Source organism: Trichechus manatus, unplaced genomic scaffold, assembly GCF_000243295.1.
Source record: "Trichechus manatus latirostris isolate Lorelei unplaced genomic scaffold, TriManLat1.0 scaffold00294, whole genome shotgun sequence".
Classification (NCBI taxonomy): domain Eukaryota; kingdom Metazoa; phylum Chordata; class Mammalia; order Sirenia; family Trichechidae; genus Trichechus; species Trichechus manatus.
In genome coordinates, this window is record NW_004444230.1 from 1,165,055 (window position 1) to 1,182,456 (window position 17,402).

General features: G+C 49.0%; 1 protein-coding gene across 2 annotated transcripts; it reads right to left on the bottom strand.

The window, feature by feature from the left end:
- Positions 1-2,109: 2,109 nt before the first annotated feature.
- Positions 2,110-4,991, bottom strand: EIF1 (eukaryotic translation initiation factor 1). 2 transcript variants are annotated; one of them, XM_004390324.1, is made up of 4 exons: positions 4,807-4,991; positions 3,963-4,126; positions 3,536-3,637; positions 2,110-2,966 (listed from the first exon to the last, which is right to left on the bottom strand). In XM_004390324.1, exons 1-4 carry the CDS (start codon positions 4,835-4,837, stop codon positions 2,922-2,924), a joined length of 342 nt encoding a protein of 113 aa, XP_004390381.1. In that variant the 5' UTR covers positions 4,838-4,991; the 3' UTR covers positions 2,110-2,921. The 2 variants fall into 2 exon arrangements, with proteins under 2 accessions (XP_004390381.1, XP_023581006.1); XM_023725238.1 differs by lacking the exon at positions 2,110-2,966 and having other exon boundaries at positions 3,382-3,637; positions 4,807-4,915.
- Between the last annotated feature and the right edge of the window lie 12,411 nt (positions 4,992-17,402).

Genomic DNA, 17,402 nt, shown 5'->3' on the forward strand with positions numbered 1-17,402 from the left:
GAGGATGGCGCAGAAACAGGCGGGATCTCGTTTTGTTGTACATGGGGTCACTGGGAGTCGGAACCAACCCGATGGCATCTAACAAGACTGCAAGAGAAAAATTACTAGTCTCACATTATGTGTTAATTTAGAAATAATGTATATCTCCTGAGCAGTTAAAAATTCCTCAAGGAGCTCTAATTTCAAAGCCGGAGGGCTGAGGGAATAGAAGTGTTTTTATACTATTGCCACAAGAGGGCGCCATCTAGGCTGGTGTACAGCGAAGAAGGTCAATTTTCTTAGAGCTACTTAGTTGCGTGTTCAGTTCTCCAAACGTTTACCCATTTATTGAGTTTATAGCAGTCTGAATAGGTTTGAAATACTCCTTGTGTATCTCTGCACACTTTTAGCCAGACAGTTTCCATTTTGTTTTCCTAACACCATTTTAAGAAATGTTCATTTTGTTCCTGCTCTTGCCTGCTGCTGCAGGGGGTGGGGTTGGGACTAGGGGGTGGGCAAGAGGGCTGCTGATCTCGGGGGTAGGGGGTAGACTAGGGAGAGGCTAGAGGAGATGAGGGCAGAGAGAAGGGAGATTGAGAAACTGGGGATCAGAGAAGGAGCAAAGAGCCAGGAGACATGATCAATGAACTCTTCATTCACTGCGGAATTTCTGCATATTAACATCTAAATGACTTAGCTTGTGGCTCAGCCCACCCCCATCTCACACCAACTTCCCAGCTCTCATTATCCTCCCTTCCCTGGCCTCCACCTGCTTGCTGGGTATGTTGCCTTTCCGGAATCCGTTTTACCAGGTGTGTCGACGGGGATATTTTAAGCCTTTAGCACAGGCCTGGTATATAGCCTGAGACAGTACTGTTGTCATTTCTGCTCTATACAGGGCCTTTGCTCCTGCTAAATGTTCCTACCTTAGGTTCCTCAGACACACTTGGTACCTTTTCACCTTTGATCTTGACTCCTTTTCCCTCTGCCTGGAATGCCCTGCTTCAGATGGTACCTTCTCTAGGAAGCCATCCCCGGCTCCCTTGGGTGCAGATGGAGGCAGGGAAGGATGTTTCTCAATCCCGAGATCCTGTGGCGCTTTGGCCAAGTCACTTTCGGCATTTGCTCCTTTCTGCCCCGTGTCATGGCTGTGTGCTGGTGTCACACCCTCCATCAAGGTGTCAGCTCCTGGTGTACAGGCTGTCCACCTTTGCACGTATGGCTCCCAGCACGGTATGCAGCATACACCTAGCACTCAACAATTATGAAAAATGAGCTACTTAAATTGTTAATGTACACAATCATGCAGTGCATGGTCATCTGGTACAAAGAGCAGTGGACAAGAGTTGCAGGTTTTAGGTGAGGTTCTGCCCGTTACTAGCCTTGGGATCATCACATTTCCCTCAATTCTCTCTATCAAACAGAGATGATTATGCTTTCTTAATTACTTCAGCTCTGAGATACACCCAAGTCACAGCAATTGGGTTCCAGTGTTCACAAACCTCCTCAGTCACAGGTAATTGATTTGGTTAGCTAGAGACACTATTTGATACAGATGTTGCTAGTTTAAATGAGGCTAATCCCATTCTACAGATCAGAGAAAGCACAAAATCAGGAACAGCCTATGCAGGACCTGACACATTAGCTCACGTCAACCTACAGCCTGTGTGAATTTCTCTTCTCTTGCTGTCCTCTGTGGATTTTGCCTCTAGTGTTGCCTTAGAAGTTCTTTGAACTTTCCAGTCAAATCTTCTGCAGTTTTAAAGCATCACCCCAATGTTTTGAACAATGTCACCGTTTGGAGTTACGTGTTCTTTTGTGTGGAATCAGTTTTATAGGACTTGTGTACCAACTCCTGGTTCCAGGGTTAGCCATCCGTTTTGGGGCAGTTGCCACTGGGCTCGGCTTTTGTTCATCATCCCTCACCTGTTCTCTATATAGCCATCCAACTTGTATTTAAAAGAAGCCTGGCCTTCATCTACAAGACAGGCTGGCTGAGTTTGGTAGCTAAGAGGAACAGCATGCCATTCGCTCCTGATAACCATTCTCAGCAACCTGAAGCCCATTATCTTAGTGGTTCCTTCACGTACCCAAAATCGACTACATAAAATACAATCGGCAAGCCAGCTGTTTCTGAAAACATGTTTTATTTAAATAAGAGCTTAAATACATTACATAACATTAAAACTGAAGGGGGGAAAAAAAAAACAAAAACCAGTTGTTTCTTCACATGGCATTGGGCAGCTGTTGCTAGTAAGTTGCAAGCTCTACAGCTAGCTACATGACTGATACATCAGTTTGAAATTTGTTCCCTTGTCAAAAGTTTAACTGTGATGGAAGGGTGGCCTCACATTCTGGTGTTCCTCCAACATCCCTTAGCTAGGATACGTCTGGTCAAAACAAAGACCTCTGTGGCAAGCCAGATGTCCTATCACCTCACCAGAGGGAAGGTGGCCCTCTCCTAAGCTCTGCCCATCTTGTCAGGTTGGAAACACCAAGGAATCTTTCTTTTGCTACCAAAGGCTCCCTCTAGTGGTACAGTTGCCTTACCCCATCCTCTCCTCTCAGCTCCACCGAGGGCTGTTCAGGTGGTGGGTGACATTCTCTCAGTGCAGGAGTGCAGGGGAACTTCTGGCCTAACACAGCCGTCTGTAATCTCGGGGTTCTGAGCTTGAAACATCACGTTATTGCTTTGTTTCAGGCTGGGCACTGCCAGGCGCCTACTGCTTGACCTCTGTTTAAATGAGGAACTTCAAGACTAAACAGCATGGCTCTTTTCAGTTTATTGCATGAAGGAGTTACACTAGTCCAAGTTAAAAGCGGACCCCAAATGGTTACATTATACAAGCTGTGAGGTTTTAAACTTGTGACAAGGGACAGAAGGGAAATTTTCTACTCATTGCAAGGAAATCCTCACTTAAGCGTCAGTGAGCCACAAGCACTTAAAACCCATGAACCTTCAGCTGGTCGTCCTTAGCCAGTCCAATCTGCAATGAGAAAAGGAAAGGGCACTTAAAAGTCCATTTTTGATGCCAACAACCCTACCCTCCTGCTACCCAAGAGCCAGGTGGCAAGACGCATACCTCAACTACCACAAACATAATGGTTCTCAACTGCAGGGACTCCGTTAAGAACGATCCCTTTGAACATCCTGTGCTCAAGTTCCACCTGCACAGATGCTGAATAAAGGTCTGCGAGGATGAGGAATCATCTCTTCAACTATTACTAAGTACTGATTTTAGCACTTAGGAAATATAGTTTTAGTTTTGGTTTAAAGTCCTTACAAAGTCACTGAAATTCAAAAACAATCCTGCATTCTTCTTTTAGTATCTGCAGCTGTGCAATCTAAAAGTACATCTTTTAAGCACACCCCTCCCCCACAGTAAACTTACAGGCAGACCAGTCCCTTCTGTTTAAAAAAAAAATAAACACCTGTTTTACTTATTCTTACCAAAAACTAAACAACAAAACCTACTTATGTCTCCAGCAGAAACTGACTAGGTAGGATCTGAGATCTGCCAGAAGCGGCACAGTACCAAGAAGTAATGGAACTCACCTCTACAAGGAACTGGCATATGTTCTTGCGCTGGTCACCCTGTAGCTGAATTACCTCTCCATATTCTGGATGCTCAATTACAGTACCATTGCAGGCAAATTTCTGCAAACACAAAGGAAGCAAAACAAATCAGGCCAAGCAGCATTTACACACTTAAGGATTCCTCTGAGGAAACTAATGAGCCCTGGTTGCACAGTGGTTAAGCACTCGGTTGCTAATCAAAAGATGTAGCAGTCTGCTCCCGTAAAGATTACAGCCTTGGAGACCCTATGGGGCAGTTGTTCTCTGTCCTATAAGGCAGCTGTGAGTTGGAATCGACTTGAAGACAATGGGTCCCCGCCCCTCTGGGAGAAACTATGCAACACAGCTAGCACCCCCTTGTGGGTAAAATAAATGGGATCTTCCTACAAACTCATTTAAGACCTACCTTCTTAAACGCTTTCACTAGTTTCTTTTTATCGTAATCATCAGCGATCCCTTGGACAGTGGTAAGGGTCTTCCTGCCGTTTCTCTGTTGAATTCTTATATGGATATAATCCTCAGTCCCAGCAGGAAGCAGATCATCACCCTTACTTGCATCAGCAAAGGGGTCTGGGGAGAAAGACCAAGTTCGTTTAGAACTGTCGCCGCTCAGGTGTGTACCACCCACCCACTGGGTATTTTGCGAGTGCAGAAACTAATACTGAATCGCAAGTTTTCAATCAGATTAGAAGCGTCCTTTGTTGGCGCTCTCCGAACAGGTCAGTCCGGGACGGCTTCCAGAACCCGAGAAAGCCTGGGCTTCTGGTCCCAGGCCCGCCCTCGAAGGCACTCACGTGCTAGGGGAGCCCGGGCTGGCAAGCAGCGCCCCACCCGGCTGATGCAATCGGCCGGAACCCGAGCTCCCGAGGCGAGGCCGAGCTTCCTACCCCCATTGGCGTATGCGTTTGTCACTTAGGGCTGGGCACCGCCTTTCCCTCCCGGCTCCGTGACTACGGCAGGTTACGTAACGGACGTGACGCAAGCGTGGCGGGAGGGGGCGGGTGTGGCTCCAAGAGGCCCGGGAGCCATTAGTAAATGCGCCACCCGAAACGCCGGGCCCGCCCAAGGACTAACCTCCCGCCCGCTCCTTCCGGTCCCGCTCGCAGGCCGACCCCAAGACCCAAGTCTTGACCCCCCGAACCCGGATGTCTTTCCTCCGTCAAAGCTGATAAAGGCCTGTAAATCTGGCAGCTTTCCAGGCCGTCTCCAGGCCCGGAACGTCCCACTCTCCACCCGGGCCTGGGGCTTACCGAAAGAGTGGAGGTTCTGGATAGCGGACATACGATACGATTCCTTTTCCTCGGTGGAAACGGCCTGCGGAAGGCGGCGGCGGGAGAAGGCGGGCAGGGGGGACGGAACGTCGGGAAGCGAGGGGGCTCGAGGGGGAGGCTACTGAGTCCTCGGCGGCGGCTCAGTGACTGGGGCGGAGGGGCGGTGCCTGTATTCACTTATATAGCCGCCCCTGTGACGACAGCGCGCTGACCTCACGTCCCGGCCTCACCCGCGGCGTCGTGCCCCAAGCGCCTAGGCACCGCGGCTTCCAATTGGTTCGGGGGCGGGGATGCGGAGAGCGCTTGCGCAGAAACTCTGCGCTGCGGGAGGGCGTCCTCTCGACTCGCGGGGAGGTGGAAGGGGGAGGGAAAACTTGGTCCATCTAGGCGCCTGCGCAATGCGGGTGGAAGGTGTTTGGGCTGCCGAGAAAAAGTGGCGGAGATTTCGGGCGCGCGTGCGCACTATGTCCTTTGGCATGTTCGCCTTCTTTACCTTGTTGCAGGCCTAACCTGCTGGATAAGGGATATTTCATGGGGAAAGTTGACATTCCTTAGGGGGGATTTAGAAGGTGAGCCCCCCATACACGACAAATTCCCACAATCCATACTCACCTACCCACAGTCACTGACCTACTCCCTCCTTGACAGACAGATTTAGGGCGGCACGTTGATGTTTTAATCAACATAATATGATCAAAGCCTTAATCTTATCATTCAGATTAACCCGTCTAAGGAAAGAATGTGCCGAATTCATTAGCATGAAGTGTTCAAGGGAGGGTAACTGATTCTGGGGACCCAGAAGAATGCAGGCACCAGAAGGGCGTCTTTGTGTCTCACAATTTGTGTGGGATAGAGCCTTCCCAGGGCTTAGATGAAATATTTCCTCTAAAACAGTCAACCTTTCTTGTTCTTTCAATTTATTTATTGAAGTATTTTTTAGCTTGTCTCAGGTGTAGGGGTTAATTGGTGACAGACAGAGATAAGGGGTTTTGGACTCAAAGGTCTCCAGGGGACAGGCAGGGAAGATAAAGAAGTGAAGACAGCCAAGTGTGATGTAATGGGGTGGGGTGGGGGCTTGGGGAAGCCTAGAGAACTAGAGTTTGCAGCAGTCACTCAGCTCCAGCCCATTGTGCCAGATCTTTTTCAAGAGAACCTGGAAGTCTGGATGTTTATATAAAATTTCTTGATTTTCAAATATTACCAACAGATTGAATATTTGGAAAAATAGTGTGCAAGCCAAACAGACAAACAAAAAAGGACATTGGCTCCCACAGGCCCACTGACAGTTAGGGTCACTGCCCTCAGGGAACTGAAGTCTAGCGGGAGAGAGAGACCATAAACAAATAGATAATGACAGACAGCAATAGATGCCAAGGAGGAAGTAAACAGGGTGAGGTGAGAGAGTGATGGGGCTGGGGTCCTTCTTCAGATGGGGTGGTCAGAGAAGGCTTCTGAGGAGGTAACATCCCAGCTGACACTTAAAGGGTAGGAAGGAGTCTGCTGTGGGGCAGGACAAGAGCATGCTGGACAGAGAAGCCCCCAAGTAGGATAAGCCAGGTGTACTTGATAGTTTGTTTTGATTTTGTATTTACTAAATCATCTTTTGACTAGGATTCATTGATATCAGGAAGTGGGGAACCATGGCTAGAGGTCATGGGCACGCCAGTGTCTCAGTCATCCCAGTCTGAGAAGCTGAGGACCCAACCCTGTAACATGGGCCCATGAGTCTGCCCTCTACTCACGAACCTTCACACTTACAGGCATGGCTCTGCGTGAAAGGGGCTTGAGGAGACAGTGTGAATGAGTCAGAGCCATCCTTCCCAGTGTATTTTGTTATATAAAAAACAAACAAACAAACTCGTTGCTGTCAAGGTGATTTTGACTCATAGCGACCCTACAGGACAGAGTAGAACTGTCCCATAGGGTTTCCAAGGAGCGGCTGGTGGATCTGAACTGCCGACATTGTGGTTAGCAGCCGAACACTTAACCACTTCGCCATCAGGTCTCCATTTTGTTATATGGAAATTAAAAAATAACGATGTGGTCTAATTTATCCATCTTTCTTTTTAGGAAAAGACCCTTTCTGTGTCATACTCAAGAAATCCCTTTTCTGCCCTCAGTTTGTAAAAATATTCTGTGTTGCCTTTTGAAAGTTTTAGAGCTTTGCATTTTCACATTTAAGTCTTTAATCCACATGGAATTTATTTTCATGTGGGGTGTGAGGCAGGGGTCTGATTTTTTTTTTTCTATACATAACCAATTGTCTCTGCACCATTTATTGAATAATATATCCTTTACCCACTGGTTTGTCATGCTTTCTCTATCACAATCATGTTTCCATACACTTGTGGGTTTGTTTCTGGATTCTGTTTTGTCCCACTGGCCTATTTATCCCTGAGCTACACTCTTTTAATCATGTTGTTGTTGTGATTGTTATTTGCCATCGAGGTGGCTCTGATTCATGGCAACCGCACGTACAACGGAACGAAACGTTGCCTGGTCCTGTCCAACCTTCATGATGGTTGGCATGTTTGAGTCCCTTGCTGCACCATTGTGTCAGTCTAGCTCACTGGTAGTTTCCCTTGGTTTTGCTGCCCTCTGCTTTACCAAACATGCTGTCCTTCTCTAGTGGTTGGTCTTTCCTGATGACTGTATCGGACGATATTTGCTGTGATCTGCAGGGTTTTCATCGGCTAATTTTCAGAAGTAGATCATTAGGTCTTTCTTCCTAGTCTTACTCTTGAAGCCCCGCTGCAACCTGTCCACCATGGGTGACTCTGCTGGTATTTGAAATACCAGTGGCATAGCTTCCAGCATCATAGCAACATACAAGCCACCACAGTATGACCAACTGATAGACAGGTGGTGGCTCTTAATTATAGGAGCTTTACAAAAAGTCTTGACGTCTAATAGGATGTGTCCCTCCACTTTGTTCTTCAGAGTTATCTTGGCTGTTCTTGGTCCTGGTTCCCTTTTTAGCCTTGTGTGGCTTATCACTGCCCCCCAAGTTCTGCACCCCAGCCATTTTCTGAAGCTCCCCAGACTTTCTGATCTCAGGACGTTGGTCATACTCTTTCCTTTGCTTGATACCTTTTTCCCTCCTCCTCTTCATTTGGCCTTTCCCATTTATCCTTCAGGGCTCAGCTGGGATTATCTAATCTTCTGAGAAGTCTATGTTTGGAGGCCCTTCACTGTATCCCCACTTCCCCTTTTTGGTATTTATCATGCTGTGTTTTGCTTACCTGTTCCCTGGACTGGCTACATGATTTGCTAGGCCCAGTACTAAATGCACATGGGAAGCCCTTTGTTCAAACATTGTTAAGAACTTCCAAACACCCGTGGCAGAGCATTAAGCTAAATGCAGGGCCCTTCTAAGCACGGGGTCCTGTGTGACTGCACAGGTTACATGCCCATGAAGCTGGCCCTGCCTGTTCCTTTATTTGTCCGCCCTTGCTAGGCTGTAAGCTCAAACAGCAGGATGCTTGACTGCCTCCTCTATTGTGTTTGCTAGGTACCTGGCCCACGGTGATTGTTGAATGACCTCGTGGATGTACACAGTGCTCAGATACTAGCAGTGGTTGACCCCCGGCTCCAGGCTGTGACCTCTGCCACCCTTAGAGAGTCCTGGGGCTGAGGGTTGAGAAAAATCCCTTTCAGAGGCCCAGCTCTGGGCTCCAAAGGGAGCTGCCAGACCTGGGCTCTTGGTGCGGGGTGGGGAGGGTGGCCCAGCTCAGCCACATTCCCCAGGCGCTCTTGCAGTGACCTGGCCAGCGGAACCAGTGCCCAGTGCCTGGTGCCCAGTGCCAGACCGACCAGTGGGCAGCATGCAGGTCAGAGGGCAGGCCTGCGGCAGGCACCAGGGAAGCGGGACACCCAGCTAGCGCGTGACCGTTAACTTCCTGGGTGACCGGGTTCGCCTCTTGGGCCTTCAGTTTTATCCCCTGTAAAAGAAGAACTGGGTAATTTCTAAGGTCCTTCCTGGATCTGAAGTTGGAAGCTCTGGCTCCCCTGTTGGGAGCATTTCCAAGAAGGACCTACAGGGGTCTGCCGCCAAGTGGGGTAGGTTGTGCCAGGGAGCTTGTGGGGTAATGACGGATCCGGGGTCAGTTTGTCTGAGAATGACTTCTGTGCCTGCTGTGAATAGCGGGCTCCCTCACCTGCGGTCCTGGCATGGGGCAGCCTGGGGCAGGCACAGGCTCTGGAGTACCCGGATCTGAGTATGGCCTCCACCTCTTCCTGCCTGCGTGGCTCAACCTCGCCCAGCCTCCATTTTCTCATCTGTAAAACAGGGACAATAATACTGTTCTCCTAGGTTGTTGAGGGGATTTAAGGAGGACAATATGTGTGACAGGATAAAAACATAAAGCTATTAAATCCTTAAATAGGTGATGCCAGTTTCCCAGAGGGGAAAGGAGCGAGAAGGGCCTCTGAGGGCAGCTGGAAGTTCCTCAGAATGGGGAGAGGACACAGGTGGGCACTCGGCTGCCTGTCCCTGCTGACCTCCTCGGACATGGCAGGGCATGGCTGCATGGGGCACCCAGGGACCCTCGGCCCTGACAAAATTCCCTAGGGCCCCTAACATGGCAAGGAAGCAGCAGAGCCTTCCACCGGGAAGGGATCATCACAGCATCCTCCGGGAAAATAGGCATCTCCATGACAACCAGGGCAAATGGGTGATCTGGTCCAAGGGGCCTCCCAGTAGCTCTGGTGTGACAGAGAACCCCGTGCCCTAGAGAGAGTCCTGGGGGCTGCGGGAGCCCCTATCACAGCCAAGACTGAATTTCTGGGCAGCCTGGTGGGATGTAGCTTGGCACCGGATTTGACTCGATTTAAAGGAAGTTAAATTGATGTGATATTTCTTGCATTCCTTATTTGGGACCCACCACCCACGTATGTAAATGGCTGGAATAGTGTCTCCCACCCCCACGCACACAGAACCCATGAACAAGGCTGCTGTTCTTACTGCTTGGAACAAGAGTGAGACCTGGGCTTGCTGCAGCTCTGACCAGATATGTGGGGGGCTTACTGTGAGACATGCGTGGTAGGCACCAGCTGCGGTTCACCCTTTCACCACCCCCCCCAACCCAGCGTATAGACTGGGAAGGGACATGAGGGAACCTTATGGGGTGCTGGAAATGATTGTGAGCTTGATCCAGGTGGTACAGATTCATCAGGCTGCACCCACTAAGGCTAGTGTGCGTTCTGTATGTGTGTCCCTTCCCTCCCCACCCATCCCCCACTCCACTTCCTGTTCCTCATTTTCTCCCCTTGCCAGGGACTCACTTCTGCCCACCCAGTCAGGTGCTCCCACTCAGTTCCTCTGCCTCCTTGCCAGCGGAGAGCTGCCTTCCCCATGCTGCTTCTCACTCCTTGCCCTCCTCTCCTTCCTCCTCTGTGGGGTCCACAGGAGCCCCTCTTTGTGGGGTAGGGGGGACGGCCTCGCTGAGGAGGGGAGCTAAACGCCAGAGCCCTGGTTCCTCTCCCCTGGGCAGGGCCACCTGGCTGGCCACACTGCAAGCTTGGTCGCCAAGGGTGGGGGTCCAGTGCCAGTCTGGGCTGGGGAAGGAGGGGCTCCCTGTTTTACAGATGAGAAAATGGAGGCTGGGCGAGGTTGAGCCACCCAGGCAGGAAGAGGTGGAGGCCATACTCAGATCCGGGTACTCCAGAGCCTGTGCCTGCCCCAGGCTGCCCCATGCCAGGACCGCAGGTGAGGGAGCCCGCTATTCACAGCAGGCACAGAAGTCATTCTCAGACAAACTCACCCCGGATCCATCATTACCCCACAAGCTCCCTGGAGTGGGTGGCCTGGCTGGGGCTCAGATGCCCATCCACAGAGCCAGGGGCCCTGGCAGAGGGGAGGAGGCACTGGGCTCAGGTGCACACGCTTGCCTGGAGCACAGGGGGTCCTGCGCTCTGACCTGGATGGAGTAGTGGTTCCCCTGGTGGGGGGTGGGTGAGCATTCCAGATGGAAGGAAGAGCGTTAGACACGTTGTATGGAAATCAGTTCAGACCTGGCCCCATTTCTTGAGAGAAGCGACAGGTGTGTTTGGGTGGAGCAGTCCGCCTTGGACAGAGACCACGGAGCTTCCAGCTGCCTTTTTTTTTTTTTTTTTAAAGCTAATGCAGCTCCTATGAGGGCCACTGCCAAGGACAACCTCTGTGTTCACCCAGCACCAACTCCGTAGGCTCATCCAGTCCTTCCCGTGCATCCTGAAGAACTTCTCCTGCCAACTACGACAGAGCAGTGTAGATTTCACCGAGGATCCCGGAGGGGTATGACAGAGGGTTTATGCCACTCGGGGCTCAGCCAGGGCTCTCCACACCGCCTCTCCTTTCAGCCACATCTCTGACCCCCCTCCCCTCCCCCAGTACTCAGCTGTCCTAGGTCTGGCCCCAAGCCTGTGTCACCTGGGGGTACCTGGCCCTCTTTGGGCAGGTTCTGCTCTCCCCTGCACCCACCCACCTTCCTAAATTAAACCCAACTCCCTGACCAAAAAACCTGCTGCCGTTGAGTCGATTCCAACTCATAGCGACCCCTATAGGACAGAGCAGAACTGCCCCATAGGGTTTCCAGGGAGCGGCTGGTGGATTCAACCTGCCGACCTTTTGATTAGCAGCCGAGCTCTTAACTACTATGCCACCAGGGTTTCCCCACTCCCAAAGTGGAAATAAAAAGGATTTTATACACCTGCAAGGGGCCATAGCAGCCACGAGCCAATGTGGCTCTTGGGCCCTGGAAATGGGGCTAGTCCAAAAGGAGGTGTGCTCTAAGTGTAACATCCACATGGGGTTTTAAAGACTTAAGCGTGGAAGAAAATTGGAAAATATCTCATTAACAATTTTTATATTGATTACTTACGGAAATGATAATATTTCGGATATATTGGGTTAAATAAAATACATTATTAAAATTAAATTTAAAATGTGCCTACTAGGAATTTTAAAACCACACACTATTTCTATTAGATGGTGCTGCGCTAGACGATTCTGTGGGGGAGACTTGCTACATATTGCAAGATTTATGGATGAAATGATTTGATGGTTGGGATTTGTGTGAAAATAATATGTGGGAGGAAGGGAGTGTGGTGCGGGTGTATGTCAAGATTGTCTATGAGTTGGTAATTGTTGACTTGGGGTGATGAGTACATGGAGGGATCTGTTATACCATTTTCTCTACTTTTGTGCATGTATAAAATGTCCATAATAAAAAAGGTAACAAACATATAATTTAGGTCTCTTTTGTTACTGATAGACATAATTTTACCATGTTTCCAATGGCTGCATGATTGTCTTTTGTCTGGATATAGCATCAGTAATGTAACCAGTTTCCTTTGTTGGGCTTGTCATGGATTGAATTGTATCCCCCAAAAATACATGTCGACTTGGTTAGGCCATGATTCCCAGTATTGCATGGTTGTCCTCTATTTTGTGATTGATGTAATTTTCCTATGTGTTGTAAATCCTAATCTCTGCCTGTGGTTAATATGGCAAGATTAGATTATGTTAAGGAAGATTATGGTGGGATGTAACACCCTTGCTCAGGTCATGTTCCTGATCCAATGTAAGGGGAGTTTCCCTCTGCTGTAGCCTGTACCACCGTTTATCTTACAAGAGATAAAAGGAGAGGGAAGTGAGCAGAGAGTGGCGGACCTCATACCACCAAGAAAGCAGCACCAGGAGCAGAGCATGTCCTTTGGACCCAAGGTTCCTTTGCTGGGAAGCTTCTAGTCCAGGGGAAGATTGATAACAAGGACCTTCCTCCAGAGCCGACAGAGAGAGAAAGCTTTCCCCTGGAGCTGACGCCCTGAATTTGGACTTTTAGCCTCCTGAACTATGACAGAATAAACTTCTGTTTGTTGAAGCCATCCACTTGTGGTATTTGTGTTACAGCAGCACTAGATAACTAAGACAGGCTTCTAGATCATCTCCAGTCTTCAGTTCTCATAAACAGCCCCAGAATGACCATCCTTGTAGCTAATTCAATGTGTACATGTGTTATGGATTGAATTGTGTCCCCTGCAAAAATATCTGTCAACTTGGCTAGTCCATGATTCCCAGTATTAAGTGATTGTCCACCATCTTGTCATCTGATGTGATTTTCCTATATGTTGTAAATCCTACCTCTATGATGCTAATGAGGTAGGATTAGTGGCAGTTATGTTAATGAGGCAGGACTCAATCTACAAGATTAGGTTGTGTTTTAAGTCAATCTCCTTTGAGATATAAAAGAGAGAAGCAAGCAGAGAGACAGGGGGACCTCATACCACCAAGAAGGCAATGCTGGGAGCAGAGCATGTCCTTTGGACCCATGGTTCCTGCACTGAGAAGCTCCTAGACCAGGAGAAGATTGATGACAATGACCTTCCTGCAAAGCTGACAAAGAGAGAAAGCCTTCACCTGGAGCTGGCACACTGAATTCTGATTTTTAGCCTCCTAGACTGTGAGAGGAAATCCTGGTGGCTAAGCACTACAGTAGGGGTTAAGTGCTACAGCTGCTAATCAAAAGTTAGAATCCACCAGGCGCTCCTTGGAAACCCAATGGGGCAATTCTACTCTGTTCTACAGGGTCGTTATGAGTCGGAATTGACTCAATGGCAACGGGTTTGGATTTTTTTTTAGACTGTGAGAGAATAAATTTCTCTTTGTTAAAGCTATCCACTTGTGATATTTCTGTTATAGCAGCACTAGATAACTAAGACAACATCCTTCATCATTTCTTAGGAGGAATTTCTTGAAGGGATTTTCTGGGTCAGTAGATAAGTGTATCTTGAAGGTGTCTGCCAGATTGCCCACCAGAAAGATATCCGTTCACACCCCCTCCAGCAGCACACAAGAGGTCCTTACCCTCTCTCCAGTGATTTCTCAGACTCCTTTCTTCCTTCCTTCAGTGAGCCTTGCTCAGATTTCTGCTAAGGGCTTTACATACCTTAGTTCATCACATCAACCCATTGAGGCTGACACTTTTATCATCCCCATCTCATAGATGGAAGACATGGAAGACCGAGGCTCAGAAAGGGTAAATAATGAACCTAAGGTCACATAGCTCCTGGTAAGCTGTGATTGGCACACAGAGCTGCCTGACACCAAGGTCTGGCCTCAGACCCACTCAACCAAATGGGCAGCTCTTCCTGGGCCTTCTTCGATGCCTCCCCTTTCTCCAGACCCCGACATGGTCCCTAAACTACTGCTTCCTGCTCTCTTGAGTCTCTGATTCTTCTCTCATGTGGCAAACTCATTCCTCAGCAGCCTGAGTAATCTCATTAAAACGTAAGTCAGAGCACGCTACTCCTCTGCTCCAATGTAAAAACCAAAGTCTCCACCCTGTTCTCTGAGGCCTCATGCAAACCAGTCCTGGTTACTTCTCTCAGCTCACCTCAACTACTCTATCTTCCACCCCCACTTCAACCTACCAGCCTCCTTGCCGGACCTAGAACATTCCAGAAATCCCAATCTGGGGTCTGGAAGCTTCACTCCAGATATCCGCAGGGTTTTCTTTTCTCAAAGCCTGAAGGTTTTGCTGAAATGTCACTTTCATACTGAGGTCTTCCCTGACATTTCAGTCCACAGCCCCCCAACCCGGTCCTCCATTCCCCCTTCCCAGCATCAAGGCTCCCTTTATTCCATACTACATGTCACCTTCCAGTACGTCTTATAATTTACTTATTCATCAGGACTGTTATTTGGTGTCTGTCTCCCCCACTGCACTGTAACCCCTGTTCACTGATGCATCCCAACCATTTAGCACAGTGCCTGGTACACATTAAGAGCTCAATAAATGGTGGTCAAATGCATGTATGAGTTAAAGGGCTTTATTTACTATAAAGTCCGTACACATGTGAGGGATTACTATTCCTTCCACTTTTAGGAGGAGTCCCTGCATGGTGCACGTGGTTAATGCACTGGGCTGCTAACTGAAAGGTTGGAGGTTCGAGTCCACCAGAGATGCCTCAAAAGGAAGGCCTGGCGATCGGACACCCCTAGAATTGCCATGAGTTGGAATCGACTCCATAGCAGCTGTTTGGTTTTCTACTTTTAGTATTATTTCTAATTGCCCAAAGGACAGTTTTACCTGGAGCTTCCCCAAGGTATCCAGCAAGGATTTCTAAGAAACCAGGTATTTTTCGTCTGCTTAGATGGTGCAAACAACCCAATAAGTTGCTGTTGAGTTGATTCTGATTCATGGCGACCCATGTGTTGCAGAGTAGAACTGTGCTCCATAGGGTTTTCATAGCTGTGACCTTTTGCCAGGCCTTTCTTCTGAGGCACCTCTGGGTGGATTTGAACTGCCAACCTTCTTGTTAGTAGCTGAGGGCTTAACTCTTCGCATCCCTCAGGGACTCCAGATGGGGCTAGTCCTGCCTCAATAAGGGGCAAAGGGATAACTAATAATAATTATTTAATATAATCAAATCAATATTTAAATGATTAGTGTTTACATGTCTAACTCTCCTATAAATTACATAGCTTTTTTTGCTTGGCCCCTGACTTACCTCCCTTGCTCTCAGTGGCATCACTAGGGTTGGTGTTGCCCAGTGCAGTAACTCATGGTGTCACCCCCCCCATGGACCTCTTCCGGTACCAGACCATACAGAATCCTTGAAAAAAAAACCAAACCCATTGCTGTTGAGTCAATTCCGACTCCTAGCGACCCTATAGGACCCTACAGAACTGCCCCATAGGGTTTCCAAGGAGCAGCTGGTCACTCGAACTGCTGACCTTTTGGTTAGCAGCCGAGCTCTTAACCACTGTGCCACAAGGGCTCCAACACAGAATCCTTAGTAATGTTTTTTGTACTAATGCTATTTGTAAATTGTAATTCCCATATAGCACTCCTTCTTTTCCTTTAATTACTATTTCATTCTCAAAAAAGTTACTGATACCAGTTCACAAATACTAAGTACCACAATATTGTAGCTGAAACACCAGAAAATTTGACAAAGTCAGCGACTATAAACACACCAGCAACGAAAACAGCACATGCTTGTGATTGGGTAAATTAGCATAGAGTTTTAGCCCTGTAGGTATATGGATACAGGTGAGCTGGGTTTATGAAAAATGTTTTTTGTTATAAATAACTACAGGGATATTTTTATAGAAAACAATAAATTTCTGCTGAAACTGTGCAAAAACTTTATAGACAGTCATTTTGGTGTCACCCCCTCTGACAGTGTCACCAGGTGTGGTCTGCATCCCCCCACACCACCCTAGTGCTGCCACTGCTTGCTCTGCCGGTGGTACCGCCATTAGCACTGCATGTACTTCCAGTTCTCTTCCCCACACCTTGGTTGCCCTGCAAGTCCTCCCATTTGTTCTCTTCATCCCTCCCCCTCCCTGTCCTTGGCCAGATCCTACTAGTCAGTTTCAGTTCCATGCTCCTTCCCCCAGCTATCTCTTTTCCAGAAGAGAGCTCTGGTCAAGCTGCTCCCATGCTCAAAGACCTTTGTGGGCTCCCTATTGCCTAAGGAATTAGGTACAAAGGTTCTAAGCTGTCCCTCAAGGATTTGCCCATCATGCCCCCAAATGATTTTTCCCTCAGACTCTACCTCTGACAGAGAATGGGGACAAGCCAGATTCCTCAGAATCCATAGTTTCCTGCCCCTGTGCCTCTGCTCAGGCTGGTCCCTCCACTGGAATGCCTTCCTTCATCTTTCCTTGCCCCCAATCCGGTATACCTGCCCTTCAAGGCCCAGCTTCAACATCCCTTGCTGCTGAAGCCCTTCCTGATGACCCCTCTCTCCAGGTCGTGCTCTCTCCATCTTTTGGAATCTTTTGCATGACCTCCTATTTTGGCCGGAATCCTCTTGCGCTGAACGTAAGCTCCTTTCCGGCAGGGGCTTCGCCTTGTTTCTTTCTGCATCCCCTGCAGCCACCGCACAGTGCTCAGTTTAGCTCAGCCAAAGTGTTACTCCGTTTGCGGAGCTGCAGAATAGGCGCACTTCCTACATTGGCCACAAGATGGCAGCATAGACCACCTTCGTGGGGACAAAGGCGAGGCTGTGGAATCCTCCAGCTTTAGCGTGCTCCGTGGCTCTCTGAGTGGGAGGCTTGAGGGCCCAAACCCACTTCCATGCTTCTCCCGCCTTCTCTGGGGCTACAGCCCAGCAGGTCATAACCCAGTCCCCTTGGGGTGTTGTGGAGGAGGGTCCTTTCTTTAGGGGTGAGGTGAGGGCACCCGGAGCAGAACTTCTGGACTCCGGCTGACGGTCTGTAGTGCGTGTGTACGTGTCTTAATGTGTGTGTTCCCTACCTTCCCCCGCCCAACCCCAAAACCTGCTGCGTAGTCCCTTTACCAAGAGAGAATCCTGGTGGGTGGAAGGAGCGCTGGATCCCAACTCCCTGTTGGGAGGTTTGGGTCCTGATTCTGCACCGTGGCCCTGGGCAGGTGTCCTCTGGGTACCAGGGAGGGGCCTGTCACAGATTCCAGCTCCTGTCAAGTGCCCTTGAGTATTCGTCCCTCCACCTCACCCCAGCCTGCTGTTTTCCGAAAGGCAAAATGGTGGGTTAGACTAATGGTCTGACATCCAGCCTTATTTTCTCCCTTTCTGGGATTCCACGTGGCTGAGAAGCTGGGCAA